Consider the following 26,021-nt stretch of genomic DNA (forward strand, 5'->3'; position numbering starts at 1 on the left):
AGTGGATAACCTCACATTTATCCACATTATTATACTACATCTGTCATGCATCTGCCCCTCACTCAATCTGTCCAAGTCACCCTGCAACCTCCTAACCTCCTCTTCACAGTTCACACTGCCACCCAGCTTTGTGTCATCTGCAAACTTGCTAGTGTTACTTCTAATTCCTTCATCCAAATAATTAATATCTATAAACTAAAACTCTCGTTTGTTGATCTTGTTTGTGACTGAACTTCAGCCAAAACGGTACACGATAGCGCAACAATTGTAGGCCCACCTTACTCACCATTGTCACTTTAGTTTAATTGAAATCGGTGTTATATTTTTAAAGTTATTCACATTTTAAAGTTTAAAAGGAGGGGAGGGGGAGGGGAGGAGGGGAGGAGGGAGGGAGAGGGGGAAGGGGGGAGTGGGGAGAAGGAGGAGGAGAGTTGAGGAAAGAGGGGAGGGGGGGAGGAGAGGGTGCTGCAGCAATGCAGGAGAGGTTTGGGCCCAACGGGTCCTCTTGGTCTAGTATATTGTAAATAGTTGCGGTCCCAGCACCGAGCCATTGCGGCACTCCACTCCGTTCTGAAAAGGACCTGTTTATTCCTACTCTTTGCTTCCTGTCTGCCAACCAAATTCTCTATCCATGTCAACGCCCTACCATTATGGAGCTCGTTTGTATATTGAGGTTTTAGATTTAGATTTAGATTTAGAGATACAGCGCGGAAACAGGCCCTTCGGCCCACCGAGTCCGCGCCGCCCAGCGATCCCCGCACATTAACCCTATCCTACACCCCACTAGGGACAATTTTTACATTTACCCAGTCAATTAACCTACATACCTGTACGTCTTTGGAGTGTGGGAGGAAACCGAAGATCTCGGAGAAAACCCACGCAGGTCACGGGGAGAACGTACAAACTCCGTACAGACGGCGCCCGTAGTCGGGATCGAACCTGAGTCTCCGGCGCTGCATTCGCTGTAACGCAGCAGCTCTACCGCTGCGCCACCGTGCCGCCCTTTAGGGTTAGGGTTAGGGTTAGGGTCCATAAGTCAGTCATATGAAACCCAGGGAGAATGCTGAGGACATCACGTTTGGAAAGGTAGATGTAATGGGTGTCACCTTGTTGGAGATGTACAAAAAGTAATGTACAAAAAAAAATGTTATGAAGCTAATTTAAAAATAGAGAAGCTGGAGCGGGGGAGGGGCAGGGGGAGGGGCAGGGGGGAGGGGGAGGGGGAGGGGAGGGGAGGGGAGGGGAGGGGAGGGGAGGGGAGGGGAGGGGAGGGGAGGGGAGGGGAGGGGAGGGGAGGGGAGGGGAGGGGAGGGGAGGGGAGGGGAGGGGAGGGAGGGGAGGGGAGGGGAGGGGAGGGGAGGGGAGGGGAGGGGAGGGGAGGGGAGGGGAGGGGAGGGAACAAAGGTGGAGCCGGAGCGGAGGTACTTTGTACCATTGTCAGCTCCCTTTATGTCAGTGCCCTTTTATATGTGGCAAAGAATTTCACTGTGCCCTGTCGCATGTGACAATCCAGTGTTCCATTCCATGAAACGAGTGATCAAGTGAAGGTGGGATTTCATACCTTAAACAATGTGCAGCAGTCAGAACCCAACAGCCACCAATGAAGATTCCCCCACAATTCAAAACGTTGTGGCTATACACAGCTATCTGCCATGGAAATTGACGCTGTGGAAACAAAATAATATAATTTCCTTGTTTTTTTTTTTTAACAGTTAATCTGAAAAAAAAAGAAAGTTAGCAAAATCCAATTATTTAAATCACGCCGTGTTTCAAACGAACTGAATACTTTGCGCATCAGGGGCGCAGTGGTAGAGTTACTGCCTTTAGATTTAGAGATACAGCGCGGAAACAGGCCCTTCGGCCCACTGGGTCCGCGCCGCCCAGCGATCCCCGCCTACTAACACTATCCCACACACACTAGGGACAATTTTTACTTTTACATTTACCAAGCCAATTAACCTACAAACCTGCACGTCTTTGGAGTGTGGGAGGAAATTATCTTATATGTTTCAATAAGATCCCCTCTCATCCTTCTAAATTCCAGTGTATACAAGCCTAGTTGCTCCAGTCTTTCAACATATGACAGTCCCGCCATTCCGGGAATTAACCTAGTAAACCTACTCTGCACGCCCTCAATAGCAAGAATAGCAAGGCTCCCTGTGAGTATCAAACATTCAATTACATAATCCGAGACTAATTACAATTTGGTCTTCTTGCATTCCCAACTCCACACAATTGTTCTGCCACCTTTCTACGCTGGAGGAGATTTATAGGAGGCAAGCAGCTCATCTCCGGCATGGGAGGAAACCGGAGCACCTGGGCTCAGGGAGAACATTCAGATCAGTGTCGAGCTTGGGCTCTGTGAGGTTGCACCACCTTCCCAAGACTCGTACATGATAGGTCATTTCAGATCTCAACGTCCATGGGAATCTTCTAATTGTCCACTCACGTCAACGTCTGAACATAGAAACATAGAAAATAGGTACAGGAGTAGGCCATTCGGCCCTTCGAGCCTGCACCGCCATTCAATATGATCATGGCTGATCATCCAACTCAGTATCCCGTACCTGCCTTCTCTCCATACCCCCTGATCCCTTTAGCCACAAGGGCCACATCTAACTCCCTCTTAAATATAGCCAATGAACTGGCCTCAACTACCCTCCGTGGCAGAGAATTCCACAGATTCACCACTCTCTGTGTGAAAAAAAGAAAAAAAAGAACGACTGCCAATCTCAAGACAAGAAGACCACCGCATTATCCAGCATGTTTGCACTGTGGCACAAAACATTATGTCCACTGACAGGCGAAGTGAATAACATTGATTATCTTGTTACAGTGGCACCTGTCAAGGGGTGGGATATATTGGGCAGCAAGTGAACAGTGAACAGTCGTCGGTTCTTGAAGTTGATGTGTTGGATGCAGGAGAAGTGGGCAGGGGTAAATACCTGAGCGACTTTGACAAGGGCCAAATTGTTATGGCCAGACGACTGGGTCAGAGCATCTCTGAAACGGCAAGGCTTGTGGCGTGCTGCTAAAGGATCTGCTGCTAATGCTTTGGTGCCAGATACCACAGGACACCTTCAGGAGTCTTGTCGAGTCCATGCCTCGGCGGGTCGGCGCTGTTTTGGCGGCACACGGAGGACCAACAGCATATTAGGCAGGTGGTCATGATGTTTTGGCTCATCAATATAAACCAACTTGCGATCCATCCTATACTATGCTTCCCACAGGTATATGCTTGCCATATTCTACATACAGTTTGAGAACTGACACTGTCATGGGTGGATGACTGGCTATGTTCTGCAAAAGCATCGTGGGAATAGATAAATATAGGAATAAATAAGGTATCACAAAAAGCTGGAGTAACTCAGCGGGTCAGGCAGCATCTCAGGAGAGAAGGAATGGGTGATGTTTCGGGTCGAGACCCTTCTTCAGACTGATGTCAGGGGAGGGGCGGGACAAAGAAAGGATGGAGTTGGAGACAGGAAGACAGTGGGAGAACTGGGAAGGAAGGGGGAGGGGAAAGAGTGGGGCAGAGGAACTATCTAAAGTTAGAGAAGTCAATGTTCATACCGCTGGGGTGTAAGCTGCCCAAGCGAAATATGAGGTGCTGTTCATCCAATTTGGGCCTCCTCCAGTGTCATAGTGAGGCCCATGACAGAAAGGTCAGACTGGGTGTGGGAGGGGGAGTTGAAGCACTCAGCTACCGGGAGATCAGGTTGGTTAAGGCAATGAAACTACCAGATGTCACATTGAGACTTGTAAAGAAGGCAAAGTTTCCTGGCTTTTCCGACAAAAAAGCCGTGAATCATATATGTCATCATTTTGTGGTCTATGTTTAAAATCCGCATTTGAGTATCGTTCTCTTGAAGTGAGAGGGTAAGAATTCCATGCCAAGGTCAACAAAATGCTGGAGTAACTCAGCGGGTCTGGCAACATCTCAGGAGAGAAGGAATGGGTGACGTCTCGGGTCGAGACCCTTCTTCAGTATGTGTCGGCTATGTAATATTTACTTGATATAAACTAAATAAATCTTTCAGTACTGGAATGGAGTAACACTAATGTTACTGTCTCACAGTCGTGGTCGTGTACCGCAAATCTGATAGACTTTTTTGAAGACGTGACCAAAAGGTCGATGAGGCCAGAGCTGTCGATGTTGTATACATGGATTTCAGTAAGGCATTCGACAAGGTTCCCCATGGTAGGCTTCTCTGGAAAGTTAAATCGCACGGGAACCATGGAGAGATAGCTGAATGGATAGCAAATTGGCTCCATAGAAGGAAGCAGAGGGTGATGGTGGAAGGTTGCTTCTCGGACTGGGGGCCTGTGACTAGTGGTGGGCCTCAGGGTTCGGTGCTGGGCCCGCTACTGTTTGTCATCTACATCAATGATTTGGTTGAGAACATTAGCATGTTTGCAGATGATACAAAAGTGGGTGGTTTTGCAGATAGTGAAGATAGTTGTGAAAGATTGCAGCAGGATCTGGATCGATTGGCCAGGCGGGCTGAGGAATGATTGATGAAATTTAATACAGAGAAATGCGCAGTGTTGCATTTTGGGACGTTGAACAAGGGCAGGACCTACACAGTGAATGGTAGGCCTCTGGGGAGAGTTATAGAGCAGAAGGATCTAGGAGTGCAGGTGCATGGTTCCTTAAAGGTCGAGTAGCAGGTGGTCAAAAAGGCTTATGGCACATTGGCCTTCATCAATCTGAATATTGAGTATAGAAGTTGGGAGGTCATGTTGCAGTTGTATAAGACGTTGGTGAGACCACGTTTGGAATATTGTGTTCAGTTCTGGGCACCATGTTATAGGAAAGATATTGCCAAGCTTGAAACGGTTCAGAAAAGATTTACGAGGATGTTGCCAGGTGTGTGAGGGTGTGAGCTATAGGAAGAGGTTGAGTAGGCTGGGTCTCTATTCCTTGGAGCGCAGGAGGATGAGGGGAGATCTTATAGAGGTGTATAAAATCATGAGAGATATAGATCGGGTAGATGCACAGAGTCTCTTGCCTAGAGTAGGGGAATTGAGGACCAGAGGACATAGGTTTAAGGTGAAGGGAAAAGATTTAATAGGAATCCAAGGGGCAATTTTTTCACACAGGGGGTGTTGGGTGTGTGGAACAAACTGCCAGAGGAGGTAGTTGAGGCTAGGACTATCCCATCATTTAAGAAACAGTTAGACAAGTACATGGATTGGACATCACAAAATGCTGGAGTAACTCAGCAGGTCAGGCAGCATCTCCGGAGAGAAGGAATGGGTGACGTTTCGGGTCGAGACCCTTCTTCAGACTTTTTATAATTATTACCTGGACTCCACCAAGGCTTTTTATAATTAATTTAGCAACATGGATTGGACAGGTTTGGAGGGTTATGGACCAAGTGCTGGCAGGTGGGACTAGTGTAGCTGGGACACGTTGGCCGGTGTGGGCAAGTTGGGCCGAAGGGCCTGTTTCCACACTGTATCACTCTCTGACTATCTATGACCACTGGTTGCTATCATAGTCATAAATGTAGCTCCTACATTTATTTCTAAATCATTAATGCATATGACAAATGCTAACCTTCCCAGCACCAATCCCTGTGATCACAGGCTTCCAATCGCAGAAGCTGCAGTATCTCTGGTTTCTATTCCAAGACCAGTTTTGAATTCAACCGCCAACTTGGACACTAAACCTTTGCACCGGTCACTCATGTGGGACCTCGTCAAAGGCCTTACCCAATCCATCAACCACATTCCCTCATCTATACACTTTGTTATTTCAAAATATTCATTCAAATTGGTCAGACGGGATCTTTCTGGAAAACAATCCCTGCCTTGCTAATTTAATTATTGCTCAGCCTGAGAATGTGTTTTCAATACCATTGATGTGACCACGTCAATAGTTTTCTAAATTCTGAAACCATTTGAACAACAGCTCTGGCTCTCTGCTTCTCCACTGTCGAGTATGCCTGCACAGTGTGGAGCGCTCAGCTCATGCAAGGAAGATTGATCCTGTGCTAAACACAAGCTGTCGCTGCATCAGTGGATGCAGCTGCTGACGACATTCTACCGCTGCACCATAGAGAGCATCCTAACACATGGCATCCCTGTGTGGTACCTCAGCTGCACGGAGGCGGAGAGGAAAGCTCTTCAGCGGCTAGTCCATAGAGCTCAGAGGACCATCGGAACACAGCTACCAGCCTTGGAGGGCATCTACCGCACACGATGCCTCAGAAAAGCCACCAGCATCCACAAAGACTCCTCGCACCCCTGCAACAGTCTGTTTGAACTTCTGCCATCGGGCAGACGATACAAGGCCTTCTACGCCCGCACCTCCAGACTCAGGAACAGCTTCATCCCCAGGGCCATAGCTGCTATGAACCGGTCCTGCTGAGCCGGATGGTCACATCGCACAGTGAACCGGCACAGACCTACTTGCACTTTATTCTGTTTTAAAACTGTTACAATTTGTTTCGTTGGGTTCCTTAAATTAATACTGACTAGCTAATGACTTAGACGAAGGGATTAAAAGTACCATTAGCAAATTTGCAGATGATACTAAGCTGGGGGGTAGTGTGAATTGTGAGGAAGATGCAATAAGGCTGCAGGGTGACTTGGACAGGTTGTGTGAGTGGGCGGATACATGGCAGATGCAGTTTAATGTAGATAAGTGTGAGGTTATTCACTTTGGAAGTAAGAATAGAAAGGCAGATTATTATCTGAATGGTGTCAAGTTAGGAGGAGGGGGAGTTCAACGAGATCTGGGTGTCCTAGTGCATCAGTCAATGAAAGGAAGCATGCAGGTACAGCAGGCTGTAAAGAAAGCCAATGGAATGTTGGCCTTCGTAACAAGAGGAGTTGAGTATAGGAGCAAAGAGGTCCTTCTACAGTTGTACCGGGCCCTGGTGAGACCGCACCTGGAGTACTGTGTGCAGTTTTGGTCTCCAAATTTGAGGAAGGATATTCTTGCTATGGAGGGCGTGCAGCGTAGGTTCACTAGGTTAATTCCCGGAATGGCGGGACTGTCGTATGTTGAAAGGCTGGAGCGATTGGGCTTGTATACACTGGAATTTAGAAGGATGAGGGGGGATCTTATTGAAACATATAAGATAATTAGGGGATTGGACACATTAGAGGCAGATAACATGTTCCCAATGTTGGGGGAGTCCAGAACAAGGGGCCACAGTTTAAGAATAAGGGGTAGGCCATTTAGAACGGAGATGAGGAAGAACTTTTTCAGTCAGAGGGTGTTGAAGGTGTGGAATTCTCTGCCTCAGAAGGCAGTGGAGGCCAGTTCGTTGGATGCTTTCAAGAGAGAGCTGGATAGAGCTCTTAAGGATAGCGGAGTTAGGGGGTATGGGGAGAAGGCAGGAACGGGGTACTGATTGAGAGTGATCAGCCATGATCGCATTGAATGGCGGTGCTGGCTCGAAGGGCTGAATGGCCTACTCCTGCACCTATTGTCTATTGTCTATTGTTTAATTAAATTATTGCATCGTATGGGAGGCGCATTCCCAATCTCGTTGTACCCCTGTACAATGACAATAAAGATATATTGTATTGTCATGTAGCGACCATAGAGAATGGTCCAGGTCGTCGAACCCTCGGATTGGCCAGCGAGGTCACGTGTGAACGCGGCCATGGGGATTGGTCCAGGGAGCGACATCGCTGATTGGCCAGCGATGTCATGTGCGCGTTTGGCGCCCGAAATAGTTAGTTCGGTGAAGTCTTCGAAGAAGACAGTAAGTTTTTGATGGTTGTCCTTTACCTTGTTGTTTAACTCTGTATTCGAATATTGCGGCTGCAATAAACTTCTTCTACAACCAACAAGTTTCCGGACTCGCCATATTGGTGACCCCGACGTGAACTGGATGATCACCGACTATGCAGGGACCCGACGCCTCGTCGGCGATGGCCCCCGACCGCAGAGTCGGCTTTTACAGCAGCTAAGGCAGCTTTGGCAGACGCCACCATGTTGGTCCACCCGAGCCCCTCCGCCCCCACGGCCCTGACGGTTGACGCCTCTGACGTGGCGGTGGGCGGGGTTCTGGAGCAGCAGGTCGGTGGCCGTTGGCAGCCTTTGGCGTTTTTCAGCCGGCAACTAAATTCGGCTGAGCTGAAGTATAGCGCATTTGACCGAGAGCTTTTGGCCCTCTATTTAGCTGTTCGTCATTTCAGGTACTTCCTTGAGGGCCGCCCATTTGTGGCCTTTACGGACCATAAACCATTAACATTTGCTTTTGTCAAATTGTCTGACCCATGGTCGGCCCGCCAGCAGCGGCACCTGACTGCTATCTCCGAATTCACCACCGATGTCCGTCATGTCGCGGGTAAGCTTAATGCCATTGCTGACGCCCTGTCTAGACCTGCTTTTCCCCCTATTTCGGCGGTGGACTGCGAAGTGGATCCCCAAGAGCTTGCGGAGGCACAGCTTCTAGCGGATACCGCTTCGGCATACCAGTCCACCACTTCGGGATTGAAGTTGGCCCAGGTAGCTTGTGGGTCAGAAGGCACAAAAGTCTGGTGCGATGTTTCTCTTCCCCGTCCCAGGCCGGTAGTACCGCCCTCCCTTCAGCGCCGGGTTTTCGATGCCATTCATGGGCTGGCGCACCTGTCCATCCACTCCACCTCTGCTTTGGTAGCAGCTCGGTTTGTCTGGCATGGCCTACGGAAACAGGTAGCGGGTTGGGCGTGTGCCTGCGTTCCCTGTCAGACCGCTAAAGTCCAGCGCCATGTCCAGCCCCCCGTACAGGATTTCGAGGTCCCGGCTGTTGGTTTTTTCCACATCCACGTGGATTTGGTCGGTCCTTTGCCTTCCTCCCGGGGCTACACCCACCTCCTCACGGTAGTGGATCGGTTCACCCGGTGACCAGAGGCTTTCCCATTGTCTGATATTTCGTCAGCGTCTTGTGCTAGGACTTTGGCCCTTCATTGGGTAGCTCGTTTCGGGGTCCCGGCAGTTATTACCACTGACAGAGGCCCACAATTCACTTCGTCCCTCTGGGCCGCGCTCGCAGAACTGTACGGGTCCAAGTTACAACCCACGACTGCATATCACCCCCAGGCAAATGGACTCGTAGAAAGGTTCCACCGCCAACTTAAGGCGTCCCTCAGTGCAAGGCTTGAAGGCCCGGACTGGGTAGACCAGCTCCCTTGGGTTCTTTTGGGCATCCGGACTGCTCCTAAGCTAGATCTCGGTGCGTCGTCCGCAGAGCTAGTATATGGCTCGACACTTCGAGTACCCGGAGATCTGTTTCCGGACCCTTCAGACCAGCTGCCTACAGTCCCATCAGTGTTAGCATCTCTCCGGGAACGGGTGGGCTCCCTGGCTCCAGTTCCGACTTCACGTCATGGGTGTCCCATGGTACATGAACCGCCTTCCCTGAAGGACTGTGAGTTCGTTTTTCTGCGAAAAGATTCCCATCGCGCCCCGTTGCAGAGGGTCTATCAAGGGCCGTTCCGGGTTTTGCGTAAGGGAACGGCTACCTTCACCTTAGACATGTGCGGCAAGAGTGAGCTCGTCTCGGTGTCCCGGCTCAAACCTGCACATTTGGATCCGGATCAACCAGTCCTGGTCGGTCAAACCCCTAGGAGAGGCCGACCTCCGTTAGTTCCGCTCAGTCCAGGACCCCCCGTTCTGACAGTTCCTCCAGGACCCCCCGTTCCGGCAGTTCCTCCAGGACCTGCCGGTTTGTAGGTTAATTGGCTGGGTAAATGTGAAAAATTGTCCCTAGTGGGTGTAGGATAGTGTTAATGTACGGGGATCGCTGGGCGGCACGGACTTGGAGGGCCGAAAAGGCCTGTTTCCGGCTGTATATATATGATGATGATATGATATGACCCCCCGTTCCGGTAGTTCCTCCAGGACCTCCCGTTCCGGCTGTTCCGCCAAGTCCGGAACCCCCGGCTCCTGTGGTTCAGGCTGTCCCTCTCCGTACTCGTTATGGTCGCGAAATCCGGCTCCCTGCTAGGTTCCGCACCTCGGGTTCTGGGGGAGGTCATGTAGCGACCATAGAGAATGGTCCAGGTCGTTGAACCCTCGGATTGGCCAGCGAGGTCACGTGTGAACGCGGCCATGGGGATTGGTCCAGGGAGCGACATCGCTGATTGGCCAGCGATGTCATGTGCGCGTTTGGCGCCCGAAATAGTTAGTTCGGCGAAGTCTTCGAAGAAGACAGTAAGTTTTTGATGGTTGTCCTTTACCTTGTTGTTTAACTCTGTATTCGAATATTGCGGCTGCAATAAACTTCTTCTACAACCAACAAGTTTCCGGACTCGCCATAGTATTGTATTATATTGTATTGCATGAAACCGACCAAGACTGACAACATCTACCTACTCTCTGGCATTGCGCCTCCTGGAATCAGAAGAGCTATAGCCAGTCAAAAAGAACGCCTCAGACAATCAGAGGCTGAAAGCCCCCCCTCCCTACATGACCGCCCTTTGCTACCTCAGCGTTTGAAACCACGCAGAAGTTTCCTCTCTTCTGTCCATCCCCTGGACTGCAGTGCATCGTCCAGAAGGTTCAAACTCTGGGAAGAGAGACTAGAGAAATCTCCGGAAGACACTCACATGGCAATCGATCCCTCTGAGAAACTCCCACCAGGTTCTGACCAGCCGTGGATAACCTGGCGCCGTCTCAACAGACTGCGGACAGGCATGTGGAGGAGCAAACCGAACGTGCTGAAGTGGGGATACACTGGCGATACGGCAGACTGCGAGTGTGGACGGGGCCTCCAGACTATGGAACATCTCCTGAGCTGTGACACGCTGCATGACACACGCACTGTAAAGGATCTTGCAGAGCCCAACGACCTGGCACTAACATTTGCTCGCTATTGGCAATCAGCTGTGCGATGACACAAAATTATAAAACCACATCTGTTATTACCTGGCTTACCCCAGGTGCTTTTCTTGAATAAAGGTACCCTGTAAAGTTTAGTTTAGTTTAGAGATGCAGCACGGAAACAGGCCCTTCGGCCCACCGAGTCCGTGTCGACCAGCACCGTAACAGTATCCTGCGCACATTGGGAACAATTTGTGCTTACACCAAGCCAATTAACCTGACAACCTGTAAGTCTTTGGAATGCGGGAGGAAACCGAAGATCTCGGAGACGACCAACGCAGGTCACGGGGAGAACGTACAAACTCCGTTACAGGCAGCACCCGTAGTCGGGATTGAACCTGGGTCTCTGACGCTGCAAGCGCTGTAAGACAGCAACTCTACCGCTGCGTCACCGTCGCACAGACCAGACCAAGGGCGACACGGTGGCACAGCGGTAGAGTTGCTGCCTTACAGCGAATGCAGCGCCGGAGACTCAGGTTCGATCCCGACTACGGGTGCTGTCTGTACGGAGTTTGTACGTTCTCCCCGTGACCTGCGTGGGTTTTCTCCGAGATCTTCGGTTTCCCCCCACACTCCAAAGACGTGCAGGTTTGTAGGTTAATTGGCTTGGTAAATGTAAAAATTGTCCCTAGTGGGTGTAGGATAGTGTTAGTGTGCGGGGATCGCTGGTTGGCGCGGACCCGGTGGGCCGACAGGGCCTGTTTCCACGCTGTATCTCTAAACTAAAGACTCCCACCATTGACGCCATCTATACTTCACATTCACTTAGAAACGCAGCCAATATAATCCAAGACTTGTCCCACGACAGTCACTCCTTCTTTCTCTCTGCTTCGGCAGAAGGTACAGAAGCTTGAAAGCACACATCACCAGGCTCAGGGACAGCTTCTTCCCCTCTGTTATCTGGCTTCTAAATGGTCATTCCATATGCTTGGGTTCTGCCCGATTCACCTCTACCCAACTGAGGATATAAAGTCCATGGAACCGTTGCATTACAATGCTGAGAAGTATTTTCTGCACTCTGTATTTTTTCATTTGCACTACATATTGCATTTGTGCATGACTTCATTGTATTTATGTATCGTAAATCTGGTCTCTTTGGACAACATGCAAAACAACGTTTTTCACTGCACCTTCATATATGAGAAGGTAACAGATTTAGATTTAGAGATACAGCGCAGAAACAGGCCCTTCGGCCCACCGGGTCCGCGCCACCCAGTGATCCCCGCACATTAACACTATCCTACACCCACTAGGGACAATTTTTACATTTGCCCAGCCAATTAACCTACATACCTGCACGTCTTTGGAGTGTGGGAGGAAACCGAAGATCTCGGAGAAAACCCACGCAGGTCACGGGGAGAACGTACAAACTCCGTACAGACGGCGCCTGTAGTCAGGATCGAACCTGAGTCTCCAGCGCTGCATTCGCTGTAAGGCAGCAACTCTACCGCTGCGCCACCGTGCCGCCCAATAAATCAGGACCAATCATTTCACCAGGCCGCCTCTTGTGCTGTGGTTTGCCAACGGCAAGATTATGCCGAGAAACTCAAGCTCCTTCAGTAACCATCTCTGGTTTAGTTTAGTTTACTTTAGCCCACCGAGTCCGCACCGACCGACGATCCCTGCACATTAACACTATCTCTCACACACTCGGGTCAATTTACACTTATACCAAGCCAATTAACCTACAAACCTGTGCGTCTTTGGAGTGTGTGAGGAAACCGAAGATCACGGAGAAAACCCACGCAGGTCACGGGGAGACCAAGCCAATTAACCTGCAAACACCGTACAGACAGCACCCGTGGTCGGGATCGAACCCGAGTCACAGGCGCTGTCAGGCAGCAACTCTACCGCTACGCCACCCGAGATATTTTAGGATATTTTAGGGAGTGATGCTTGAGTAGGCTCCTTTCCATAGGCAACATTGACATATTGTTTGTCTCCTGGAACAAATTTCGTGTAAAACATCTTCAGCAAGAAAAATGGAAGTAAGATCGCGATGTATCCTTGTTACAGATAATATATTGTGATACTATTATTGATCTGTGGTGTAAGAGGGTAAGGTTTGATGTAGGTCTGGTGAAAGAAGTGGGATTTTGCCTCGAATGTAGGAGAATGTGGAGAAATGATGGGGGGGGGGGGGGAGGGAGAAAAGTGAGTCCAGTAGTAGTGGTGGTTTGTTCAGAATAAGAGGATAGAGTTGGCACCTTGACAACGATGGTGAGTTGATTGAAATGTTAGCGCTTACATCCCGTTTTTGGGAGGCAGGTTCCCTTGGTTGCACCACTCTTTCCCTTCCACCATGAGGCGACAGAGAGCAGTGGAGGCAACAATGATACAACTGTCCAACTGGTGACAACTCATCTTGTGACATCCACGGGTGACAACTCATCTTGTCTCGTTTTACACCTTTGCATTATAGTCAAGACCTACCTTATTATATAGGATTATTAAGGGATTGGACACGCTAGAGGCAGGAAACATGTTCCCAATGTTGGGGGAAGTCCAGAACCAGGGGCCACCGTTTAAGAATAAGGGGTAGGCCATTTAGAACAAAGATGAGGAAAACCCTTTTCAGTCGGAGAGTTGTGAATCTGTGGAATTCTCTGCCTCAGAAGGCAGTGGAGGCCAATTCTCTGGATGCTTTCAATGTGATCATGGCTGATCATCCACAATCAGTACCCCATTCCTACCTTCTCCCCATACCCCCTGACTCCGCTATCATCGAGATCTTGAGATCTCCGCTATCATTAAGAGCTCTATCCAGCTCTCTCTTGAAAGCATCCAGAGAATTGGCCTCCACTGCCTTCTGAGGCAGAGAATTCCACAGATTCACAACTATCAATAGGATCACATGATCCTATTGTTTATTGTCTACCTTGAGATCTTAAGAACAGAAAGTAAGAGGAAAAAAAAAAAGAAAATTTAAAGCAAAATAAAGATTTCTAATTTTACCTTTGCTGCCTCCAGACCTCCGAGAAGCCTCTTGGATCTCCTTGGGGCACCGTTTGCCATGTCAATTGTGTAATTTGAAATCCCACAGGATAGTTTGGAGAGTGATGACTTGAGTAGGCTCCTATCTAAAGGTAACGTTAACATGTTGTTTACCAGCAATGTAATACATGAAATGCAAGTCCATTCCTACAAACAATTTAGCAGGGACAGGGTCCAATGTAATTTTTATGTGTGGCGATTTTTACAACTCTTCCAATTTTCATTGAATTTCCATTGTCAAAGAGTCATAGAGTCAGACAGCCTGGAAACAGGCCCTTCAGCCCATCTTGTCCACACTGGCCAACATGTCCCAGCTACTTTAGTCCCGTGTTTGGTCCATATTCCCCTCCAAACCTGTCCTATCCATGCACCTGTCTAACTGTTTCTTAAATGTTGGGATAGACCCAGCCTCAACTACCTCCTCTGGCAGCTTGTTTCATACACCTACCACCCTTTGTGTGCAAATGTTACCCCTCAGATTCCTATTAAATCTTTTTCCCTTCACCTTAAACATATGTCCTCTGGTCCTCGATTCCCCTACTCTGGGCGAGAGATTCTGTGCATCTACCCGATCTATTCCTCTCATGATTTTATCCACCTCTATAAGATCGCCCCTTATCCTCCTGCACTCCGAGGAATCGAGTCCCAGCCTACTTAACCTCTCCCTATAGCTCACACCCTCTAGTCCTGGCAACATCCTCGTCAATCTCATCTGTGCCCTTTCCAGCTTGACAACATCTTTCCTATAACATGGTGCCCTGAACTAAACACAAGAACTGAACACATTGGGGGTAGGGTACTGACATGGATAGAAAATTGGTTGACAGACAGAAAGCAAAGAGTGGGGATAAATGGGTCCCTTTCGGAATGGCAGGCAGTGACCAGTGGGGTACCGCAAGGTTCGGTGCTGGGACCCCAGCTATTTACGATATACATTAATGACTTAGACGAAGGGATTAAAAGTACCATTAGCAAATTTGCAGATGATACTAAGTTGGGGGGTAGTGTGAATTGTGAGGAAGATGCAATAAGGCTGCAGGGTGACTTGGACAGGTTGTGTGAGTGGGCGGATACATGGCAGATGCAGTTTAATGTAGATAAGTGTGAGGTTATTCACTTTGGAAGCAAGAATAGAAAGGCAGATTATTATCTGAATGGTGTCAAGTTAGGAGGAGGGGTAGTTCAACGAGATCTGGGTGTCCTAGTGCATCAGTCAATGAAAGGAAGCATGCAGGTACAGCAGGCAGTGAAGAAAGCCAATGGAATGTTGGCCTTCGTAACAAGAGGAGTTGAGGAGCAAAGAGGTCCTTCTACAGTTGTACCGGGCCCTGGTGAGACCGCACCTGGAGTACTGTGTGCAGTTTTGGTCTCCAAATTTGAGGAAGGATATTCTTGCTATGGAGGGCGTGCAGCGTAGGTTCACTAGGTTAATTCCCGGAATGGCGGGACTGTCGTATGTTGAAAGGCTGGAGCGATTGGGCTTGTATACACTGGAATTTAGAAGGATGAGGGGGGATCTTATTGAAACATATAAGATAATTAGGGGATTGGACACATTAGAGGCAGATAACATGTTCCCAATGTTGGGGGAGTCCAGAACAAGGGGCCACAGTTTAAGAATAAGGGGTAGGCCATTTAGAACGGAGATGAGGAAGAACTTTTTCAGTCAGAGGGTGGTGAAGGTGTGGAATTCTCTGCCTCAGAAGGCAGTGGAGGCCAGTTCGTTGGATGCTTTCAAGAGAGAGCTGGATAGAGCTCTTAAGGATAGCGGAGTTAGGGGGTATGGGGAGAAGGCAGGAACGGGGTACTGATTGAGAGTGATCAGCCATGATCGCATTGAATGGCGGTGCTGGCTCGAAGGGCTGAATGGCCTACTCCTGCACCTATTGTCTATTGTCTATTGTCTATTGTCTATATGAGGATATTTAGTTAGTTAACTAGACCAAGTGAACCCGTTGGGCCCAAACCTCTCCTGCATTTGTGCAGCAACCTCTACTCCCCCACTCCCTACTCCCCTCTCCTCCCCCTCTCCCTCCCTCCCTCCCTCCCTCCCTCCCTCCCTCCCTCCCTCCCTCCCTCCCTCCCTCCCTCCCTCCCTCCCTCCCTCGCTCCCTCCCTCGTGACCTCACCCAGCCAGCAGCCACGTGCTCCCGCTCCACCAATGGTGACCGCCCGGGGCTACGCAACCTCCATTAGGCAAACACACTCGGCCCCGCTCCCCGAACACACTCCGTTAGCCTACACTGTCCAGGCCTACAGCGGACCCCGGGCCTACAGTGTCCAGGCCTACAGGGGCCTCTGGGCCTACAGTGTCTGGGCCTACAGCAGCCTAATACAGGACAAACAAATTTAGCCCAATATACGGGATGTCCCGGCTAATACGGGACAGTTGGCAACCCTATACTGAGGCCATGTTACAGAAGAACACAAAGGCTCTCTCTAAGCCGAGGATGGAAGCCATGCTCACTAGCATCCTTCCTCTTCTCACGGCCAGATGTTGTGTTGTGTTGCAGTGGGACAGTTTAGTTTAGTTCAGTTTAGTTCATTGTCACGTGTGTCGAGGTACAGTGAAAAGCTTTTGTTGCGTGCCATCCAGTCAGCAGAAAGGCAATACATGATGACAATCCAGCTATTCACAGTGTATAGATACATGATAAGGGAATAAGGTTTAGTGCAAGGTCAAGTCAGCAGAATCCAATCAAGGATAGTCTGAGTAATGTAAGAAAATAACTGCAGATGCTGTTACAAATCGAAGGTATTTATTCACAAAATGCTGGAGTAACTCAGCAGGTCAGGCAGCATCTCAGGAGAGAAGGAATGGGTGACGTTTCGGGTCGAGACCCTTCTTCGGACTGATAGTCTGAGGGTCACCAAAGAGGTAGATAGTCGTTCAGCACTGCTCTCTGGTTGTGGTAGGATGATTCAGTTGCCTGATAACAGCTGGGAAGAAACTGTCCCTGAATCTGGAGGTGTGCGTTTTCACACTTCTGTACCTATTGCCTGATGGGAGAGGGGAGAAGAGGGAGTGGCCAGGGTGCGACTGGTCCTTGATTGTGCTGCTGGCCTTGCCGAGGCAGCGTGAGGTACAAATGGAGTCAACGGAAGGGAGGTTGGTTTGTGCGATGGTCTGGGCTGCGTCCACAATTCGCTGCAATTTCTTGCGGTCTTGGTTGGAGCTGTTCCCAAACCAAGCTGTGGTGGATCCTGATAAAATGCTTTCTATGCCGCATCTGTGGAAGTTGGTGAGAGTTGTAGGAGACATGCCGAACCTCCCACCTGGAGCTGCAATCCTTCATTGCTGATGATCTATCTCTTGCTAACTATGCTCAAACTAATTGCAGAAAAGCTTTTTTAAATGCCACTTGAAATAAAAACAAATGCAATAGATCATGGCACAAGATTTATGGCATCTAATAATGTCATTCATTTGAGAGAAACATTATCTGAGTCACTGACTAAAAACTCAACTAAAAATTGATCCTGAAGAAAACCGGAATTATTCACGCCATTTTCTGGAAAACGAATGGTAATTCTGCTTACCTGTTGTGTGGTCTTTTGTTGAGTTTGTTTCTATATAAAACAAAGAACATAAATATATTAATGGTAAGCACAGTGCAGTTGCTGCCTTTTTATACTTCTAATATAGATACGCTGATTTACAACAGCCTCTACAACATAAAGGTACAAACACAATGAACGGAATGCCAAATCAGAAACAGTCCGTAATGTTGGACTGAAGTTGCCAAATACTTCATTTAATTGATGTAGTCGCAAGAAACTGCAGTTGGAATCTTGAGCAAAATAAAAAAAACTGCTGGAGGAACTCAGATGGTAAGAAAGGTTGGCTTAGGGGCCTGTCCTACTTAGGGGTTTCTTTAGGCGTCTGCCAGCGACTGTCATAGTCGAGGCAGGTCACCGAAAAACCGGCGACTGGACCCCCCCCCCACGACAACATCCACGACAAGCTACAACAACCTACCACCTAGTCGGCGTCAAGCTACGGCAAGCTACCGACTACCGGCGACCCAATCGTCGCGACTTAGGACGTCCACCTACGACCACACCTACGACAACCTACGACCGCACAGGCAACAACCTACGACAACCGAAGTCAACCTACGTCCACCCGCGACCAGCTACGACAAGCTACGACCGTGTCGGTGACAACTGAAGACAATTCATTTCATTTTGGCCTCCGGTTTTGGCGCCGGCACCTGTCGCCGGGTTGACGTAGGTAGTCGCCAATGGAATTCACCGAAGTCAGCACCGGCGAAAACCTACGTCACCTGGCGACAACATGGAGCCAACCTACGACAGCGCCCCCGTCAGGAGACGTCAAGCTACGATCATTGGCGTCAAACCAACAGTCGGCGAAAATGTTTTATACAGCGGCGACCAGAAAAACGACTCTTTGGAGACGACTCACGACCGTACAGGCGACACCCCGGCAACCGTGTGGCGACAGCCTAGTCACCTGTAGTCGCCTAAAACATCGCCTGAGTGGGACAGGGGGTCTTACGAGTCGGGACCTACTCCAGTCTGATAGATGAAGGATCCCAACACGAAATATCGTCTGCCCATTTCCCACCACAGATGCTGTCTGACTCGCTTAGTCCCTCCGGCAGTTTCACTTTGCACTTAATTAATTGATGCATTCTTTGCTAAGAAATAATTTGTCCAACAACAAAGAAACTGCATTAATGATAGAGGGAAAGCTAGTAATAGTGTTTACCTAACTGAGTTAAAATCAGCATCACTACATGACTATCATTCATCAATGTGTTTATTACAGAGAACTGTAATGATTATTTCGGATGGATTAATTAAATGTTAAATCTGTCTGGTTTCTCTGCTAACACCTTGACAAATATATTCAGGCCATTTTGCTTTATTTGACCAGTGTTTGAGCATTGTGTACCTCACATTGTTGAACTACCTAGATTCTTCAGTTCGATTGCACATTCACGGTCAACTAACCTGACAAATATGTAAGAAAGAAAACTGCAGATGTCGGCTTAAATCGAAGGTAGACACAAAATGCTGGAGTAACTCAGCAGGTCAGGCAGCATCTCTGGACAGAAGGAATGGGTGACATGCCGGGTCTTGGCCCTTCTTTGGAACCCTGTCTCCAGGCTCTGAAGAAGGGTCTCGACTTGAGACGTCACCTATTCCTTTTCTCCAGTGATGCTGCCTGTCCCACTGAGTTACTCCAGCAGTTTTGCGTCCACCTTTGGTTTAAACCAGCATCTGCAGTTCCTTCTTACACATCTCTTAATTTTACATTCATTTCAGTGTCACCCATGGCTTCACTTTCCATCTCCCTTATCCCATCCCCCTCCGTCCCACCCTTCAGAAGCCTTCCTCCTGGCCACTCTGGTTCACAGTTCTACCTCCACCAACGCCTATTCACGCCAATACCCTTGCACTAAACGTTATTCCCTTATCGCGTATCTGTCCACTGTGAATGGCTGCGATTGTAATCATGTATTGTCTTTCCGCTGGCTGGTTAGCACGCAACAAAAAAGGTTTTCCACATTTCACGTGACAATAAACTAAAACTGAGAAACTAAAACTGGAAAACCTATTCCTGTGAACCTAACCTGAAAACCTAACCTGCACCTTGCTGTGCAACTGCAGGAGCTGCAACCTACACTGTTGTAGCTGCTGTCTGTCCACCTTCCACCTTCCACCTTCAAGCACCATTTCCTCATGAAGCACTAACTCCCACACCTGTCGCCAGACTCGAGAAACAGGCGCTCCATTCTGAGAGAGCACGTGAATCAAGATAGACACAAGAAGCTGGAGTAACTCAGCGGGTCAGGCAGCACCTCTGGAGAAAAGGAATAGGTGCGTGGCGGGTCGAGACCCTTCTTGTCAGAAGGCACAGCACCGACACGGTGGCCCAGCGGTAGAGTTGCTGCCTTACAGCAAATGCAGCGCCGGAGACCCGGGTTCCATCCCGACTACGGGCGCCATCTGTACGGAGTTTGTACGTTCTCCCCGTGACCTGCGTGGGTTTTCTCCGAGATCTTCGGTTTCCTCCCACACTCCAAAGACGTACAGGTATGTAGGTTAATTGGCTTGGCAAATGTAAAAAATGTCCCTAGTGCATGTAGGATAGTGTTAATGTGCAATAGGGGATCGCTGGTCGGTGCGGACCCGGTGGGCCGAAAGGCCTGTTTCCACGCTGTATCTCTAAACTAAACTAAACTCAGAAATGGAAAGGACTCGAATGCAGGCTCACTGAGAAGTACTGAAGAAAACCCAAAATCCAAATTCGAATGGAAACTAAAGAGATGGAGTTGGAACCGACAGAACCCAGAACTCAGAATTCAGAACGGAGAACGCAGAACTGCTATCAAACCGACTGGATGCAGAACTGATGAATCAGCACCATTTGGTGATGATCTCAGGTATTTATACCGTGATAGATTAGGGGAGCAGATTAAATGCAGGAAAATAACTGCAGATGCTGGTACAAATCGAAGGTATCACAAAATGCTGGAGTAACTCAGCAGGTCAGGCAGCATTTTGTAGAGAAGGAATGGGTGACGTTTCGGGTCGAGACCCTTCTTCAGACTGATGTCAGGGGGGGGGGTCGGGACAAAGGAAGGATATAGGTGGAGACAGGAAGACAGTGGGAGAACTGGGAAGGGGGTGGGGACAGAGGAACTATCTAAAGTTGGAGAAGTCAATGTTCATACCGCTGGGCTGCAAGCTGCCCAAGCGAAATATGAGGTGCTGTTCCTCCAATTTTTGGTGGGCCTCACTATGACAATGGAGGAGGCTCATGACAGAAAGGTCAGACTGGGAATGGGAAGGGGAGGTGAAGTGCTCAGCCACCGGGAGATCAAGTTGGTTAAGGCGGACTGAGCGAAGGTGTTGAGCGAAACAATCGCTGAACCTGCATTTGGTCTCGCCGATGTAGAGAAGTTGACATCTAGAGCAGCAGATACAATAGATGAGGTTGGAGGAGGTGCAGGTGAACCTCTGTCTCGCCTAGAAAGACTGTTTGGGTCTTTGGATGGAGTCGAGGGGGGAGGTAAAGGGACAGGTGTTGCATCTCCTGTGGTTGCAGGGGAAAGTGCCCGGGGAGGGGGTGGTTTGGGTAGGAAGGGACGAGTGGACCAGGGAGTTACGGAGGGAACGGTCTCTGCGGAATGCAGAAAGGGGAGGAGATGGGAAGATGTGGCCAGTAGTGGGGTCCCGTTGGAGGTGACGGAAATGTTGGAGGATAATCTGTTGGATACGCTGGCTGATGGGGTGGAAGGTGAGAACGAGGAGGATTCTGTCGTTGTTACGAATGGGGGGAGGTTTCGAGGGGGGATTAAATGCAGGTTTAACTCCCGGTAGCTGAGGGAAGGAGTGAGCAAAGACTCTCAAGTGTCCGGAGGCGTGGCAAGTGTGACACATCTTCTCGACCCGAAACGTCACCTATTCCTTTTCACCTATTCCTGTCTGACCTGCTGAGTAACTCCGGCTTTTTGTGTCTATCATCGGCTTAAACCAACGTCTGTAGTTCCTTCCTACACTACTAAAGGAGCATATGTTTTTGGAAATCCTTTCGTTATTGTGAGTCTGAAACTAACCCCCTTTTCCCCATTGACACATCTTCTTTCACAACACAATTTTCTACAACAGAAGGTTTCTTAGGAATGACACGATTCTATTATAACAGAACTACCTGTAGTGTATTCAGAAAATCGCTGCAAAAATTGTTTAGTTTAGTTTAGTTTATTGTCACGTGTACCGAGGTACAGTGAAAAGCTTTTCAGTACGAGGTACAGTGGAAATTAATTTGGCGGGTTCCTCTTCAGTTACTTGTAGGGTTGCCCAACTGTTCCGTATTAGCCGGGACATCATGTAGATTGGGCTAAATTGGTTTGTCTCGTACGAGGCCACCCTTGTCCCGTATTAGGCCCGGACACTGTTGGTCCGGACACTGTAGGCCCGGGGGCCGCTGTAGGCCCGGACAGTGTTGGCCCAGACAGTGTATGCCTGGACAGTGTAGGCCCGAAGGCCCGGGCTCAGCCTAACGGAGGTTGCGCAACAACCCGCCTCCCGGCCCTGGCGGCCGCCATTGGTGGAGTAGCAGCATGTGACCGCTGGCTGGGTGAGGTCACGTGGGGCGCGGGGCGGTGACGTCACCTTTTGTCCCTTATTTGGGAGTGAGAAATTTGGCAACCCTAGTTACTTGGTTATAAGCCATGGAAAGTTTTCACTGAACATTTTAATGCAAATGGGATAACTAATGTCACCATTTAGTAATGTAATGTGGCCCATAACTTAAAAGACTTTCGCATGTAGAAGGGAAAGGTGCATAATTGGAGAGGGCAAGCATTGTTTGAAGGCAGGAGATATTGCATTTTATTCCTTAACCTTTGCAAGCAGGCCTTTGAGATGCAAGGTTAAAGCCACAGAGAGGTAAAAGTAGCTATGAAAACAATGGGCTGGATCCCATTTCACGGGTGCTTTTATTATAGATTTCCAGCACCTGCAGGTTTTTCTTTTTGATTTTAAGAGGTTAGAGTGACCTGGCCTAGATTCATAAGATCATAAGATCATAAGTGACAGGAGTAGAATTAGACCAGTCTACTCCACCATTCAATCAAGGCCAATCTATCTCCTCTTCCAAACCCCATTCTCCTGCCTTCTCCCCATAACCCCTGACACCCGCACTAATCAAGAATCTATCTATCTCTGCCTTAAATATATCCACTGATGGCCTTCACAACCTTCTGTGGCAACGAATTCCACAGACTCACCACTCTCTGACTAAAGAAATTCCTCCTCATCTCCTTCCTAAAATAACGTCCTTTAATTCTGAGGCTAAGACCTCTAGAACTAGACTCTCCCACTAGCTCTCCCACTAGATTCTCTGCAGTACAGTAAAATAGGGAGAAAATAATTATATAAACCCATACAATTTTTTTCAGAGTATGGCGTTCAGATAGCTTTTGCTACATTACGTGTTTCCTTAACATTAATTGTAAGAGATACATTGGGGATCACTACTTATATTATGCAGGCCGAATTGGCTATAAGAAGATTTAGAGCAGGTACTCGAGAATCACTTAAAATTTATAGTGGACACAGTTTGCAAATGCCAGTAAGGATAGGAGGTCTTGATTTCTCAGATGCTGGTGGTCTTTGCAATTCAGCCAGGATTTCTGCAGTGTGTCTGCTGAAGTTAGAATTAGTGACAGGGGCAATGGACATTGAATAAACACAACTTGTCAGAAGGAACTGAAAGGAAGCATGCAGGTACAGCAGGCAGTGAAGAAAGCCAATGGAATGTTGGCCTTCATAACAAGAGGAGTTGAGTATAGGAGCAAAGAGGTCCTTCTGCAGTTGTACAGGGCCCTAGTGAGACCGCACCTGGAGTACTGTGTGCAGTTTTGGTCTCCAAATTTGAGGAAGGATATTCTTGCTATTGAGGGCGTGCAGCGTAGGTTTACTAGGTTAATTCCCGGAATGGCGGGACTGTCATATGTTGAAAGACTGGAGCGGCTAGGCTTGTATACACTGGAATTTAGAAGGATGAGAGGGGATCTTATCGAAACGTATAAGATTATTAAGGGGTTGGACACGTTAGAGGCAGGAAACATGTTCCCAATGTTGGGGGAGTCCAGAACCAGGGGCCACAGTTTAAGAATAAGGGGTAGGCCATTTAGAACGGAGATGAGGAAAAGCTTTTTCAGTCAGAGAGTTGTGAATCTGTGGAATTCTCTGCCTCAGAAGGCAGTGGAGGCCAATTCTCTGAATGCATTCAAGAGAGAGCTAGAGAGAGCTCTTAAGGATAGCGGAGTCTGGTCACCATCTAACAACTCAAGAGTCTGAATTAAAGCTGTAAAACCAGAGGCATCCTCAGGTCTGGCAGCATATGTGGGGAGAGAAAGAGTTAATGTTTCAGTGCAGTGACCTTTCATCAGAGCAGGGGGGAGACACAAAGAGACTGCTGATGCTGGAATCGGGAAGAAAAAAACCCAAAGTGCTGGAGGAACACAACGATTCAGACACTGATCCGCTGAGCCACTCCAGTATGTTGGGGGGGAATAGACAGGTAGTGTTTCGAGGTGGTGTCCTTCTTCGGATTGATGGAGTGGGGGTGGGGGGGGGGTGGAGGGGGGAGAGGGGAGAGAAAGCTGGAAAGGAGAGGTTCACTCAAAGGATGATTGAGACGATGTTTTAACCCTATTTCACATTTCAACCATCGAAAGCATTTTGGATGCATTTTGGATTCGAAAGCATCGAAAGACGGCAGGGGAAGAGAAAATACATTCTGGCCTTCCATCACAGTGAGGAGGTAGGTGACTGGAGGGGACTCACTGTGATGGATGTTTCTTTTTGTTTTTGTTTGTGTTGGTTGTGATTGTGTGTGAAATTGTTTATTTTTATTGCTCTATTGCTGGACCTTTCATTTCAGGATTCAGGATATCTTTATTTGACATCCAAAAAACATGTTTTTTGGACGAGATTTCGTCACCCACAGTCCAACAATAAGAGCAACAAAATAAGCAAATTACACAACCACAACCAACACAAAACGAAACATCCATCACAGTGAGTCTCCTCCAGTCACCTCCTCACTGCGATGGAAGGCCAGAATGTCATTTCTCTTCCCCTGCCGTCTTCTCCCGCGGTCAGGCTGTTGAGGTTGCCACGTTCCAGGCCGCGCCAGACGGTGAAAGGTCCGCAGCGGGCCGACCCAAGCCCCGCGATCCGGGGTGGGCATAGACGCTGTCGCTGCCGCTGCCGCTGCACGTCGGGGCGGTCGTGGCTCCCGACATTGAAGCCCCCACTGAGCTGAGAAAAATCCCGCGGCCTATTTCAGGCCGCGCCGGATGGTGAAATGTCCGCGGCGGGCCAACCCAAGCCCCGCGATCTGGGGCGGGTGAACACGCTGCCGCTGCCGCTGCCGGAGCTCCCGATGTCGGCATCCACGCGTCCCGAGCCGAAGGTGAGTCGCAGCCGCTCCCGCAGCCTCCGAGGACGGCCGGCTCCGCTGCTGGTGTGTCCGGTCCGCGGGCTCTGCGAACCAGAGCCCTGGAGGCCGCCAGCTCCAGGAGTTTGGCCGATGGTAGGCCGCAGCAGGAACGGAGACAACACCCAGAAAACAAAGGTCGGGTCTCCGTTCGGAAGGGACAAATTTACAATTTTACAGTGTGTCCCCCCCCCCACACACACACATAGTACACAACGACAAAAAAACACGACATCACATCTACAATTAAGACAATAAAAACAACAAAAACACACAGACAAACGGACCGCAGGTAAGCCGCAGCTGCTAGGGCAGCGCCACCATTTTGTACTGCACATCTTGTATGTGTATGTGACAAATAAACTTGACTTGACTTGATTATGAATGGAGAGACCACTTTAAAATCGCTAGAACCGGAGATTAAAAGTGAGGCATTTGTATGTACAAGGCTAATTCAATGATGTGCTGAATGGGTCTACATGAGTAAACAGCCTGGGGGATAAATAGATAGAATGCCTACATTTCTAACGACCACACTAATATTAACTACTGAAAAATGCAATAATCCTGAAGATTATTTCTTACCATTACAGTTCTTTTCATCACTTCCATCCAGACAATCATCTTCACCGTCACAGACGGAAAAGTTTGGAATACATATGTCTGCCTTGCAGTGGTAAGAACCTTTGCATGCTATTGGAACAATAGAGAAAAAAGGTATCAAGCTTAAGGCAACGGTGGCGCAGCGGGAGAAACCGGCTGCCTTAAAGCGCTTGCAGCGCCAGAGATTCGATCCCCACTACGGGTGCTGTCTGTACGGAGTTTGTACGTTCTCCCCGTGACCCGCGTGGGTTTTCTCCGAGATCTGCTTGTCAATCTCCCCGGTGTGGGAACGAATAAAGGAATATATTATATCTTCGGGTTTCCTCCCACACTCCGAAGACGCACAGGTTTGTGGGTTAATTGGCTTGGTATAAGTGTAAATTGTCCCTCGTGTGCGTAGGGCAATGTTAGTGTGCGGGGATCGCTGGTCGGTGCGGACTTGATGGGCCGGTAGGGGCCTGTTTCTGTGCTGTATCACTAAACTAAACGATGGCGTTCAGTCGCTGTTTGGTTACATTTTAATTGCACTGGAGATATTTCTCGGCACAGTGGATCAGATAGCAAAGCTGTGCCCTGGGTTTGATGCTGATCTCTACTGTTGACAGTGTGGAA

The 26,021-nt window shown here is 48.9% G+C and overlaps 1 protein-coding gene across 2 annotated transcripts in view; it reads right to left on the reverse strand.

The window, feature by feature from the left end:
• cfi (complement factor I) overlaps window positions 1–26,021 on the reverse strand; it is an 85,037-nt gene that overhangs the window by 15,877 nt on the left and 43,139 nt on the right. For both annotated transcript variants that reach the window (XM_078407351.1, XM_078407343.1), the window contains 4 exons: window positions 25,392–25,499; window positions 17,363–17,392; window positions 13,784–13,908; window positions 1,562–1,665 (listed from right to left, as the gene is read on the reverse strand). In XM_078407351.1, coding sequence (XP_078263477.1) covers window positions 1,562–1,665; window positions 13,784–13,908; window positions 17,363–17,392; window positions 25,392–25,499 — 367 coding nt within the window. The remainder of the gene's footprint in view (window positions 1–1,561; window positions 1,666–13,783; window positions 13,909–17,362; window positions 17,393–25,391; window positions 25,500–26,021) is intronic.

The sequence above is a fragment of the Rhinoraja longicauda genome, chromosome 1 (assembly GCF_053455715.1).
Source record: "Rhinoraja longicauda isolate Sanriku21f chromosome 1, sRhiLon1.1, whole genome shotgun sequence".
Classification (NCBI taxonomy): domain Eukaryota; kingdom Metazoa; phylum Chordata; class Chondrichthyes; order Rajiformes; family Arhynchobatidae; genus Rhinoraja; species Rhinoraja longicauda.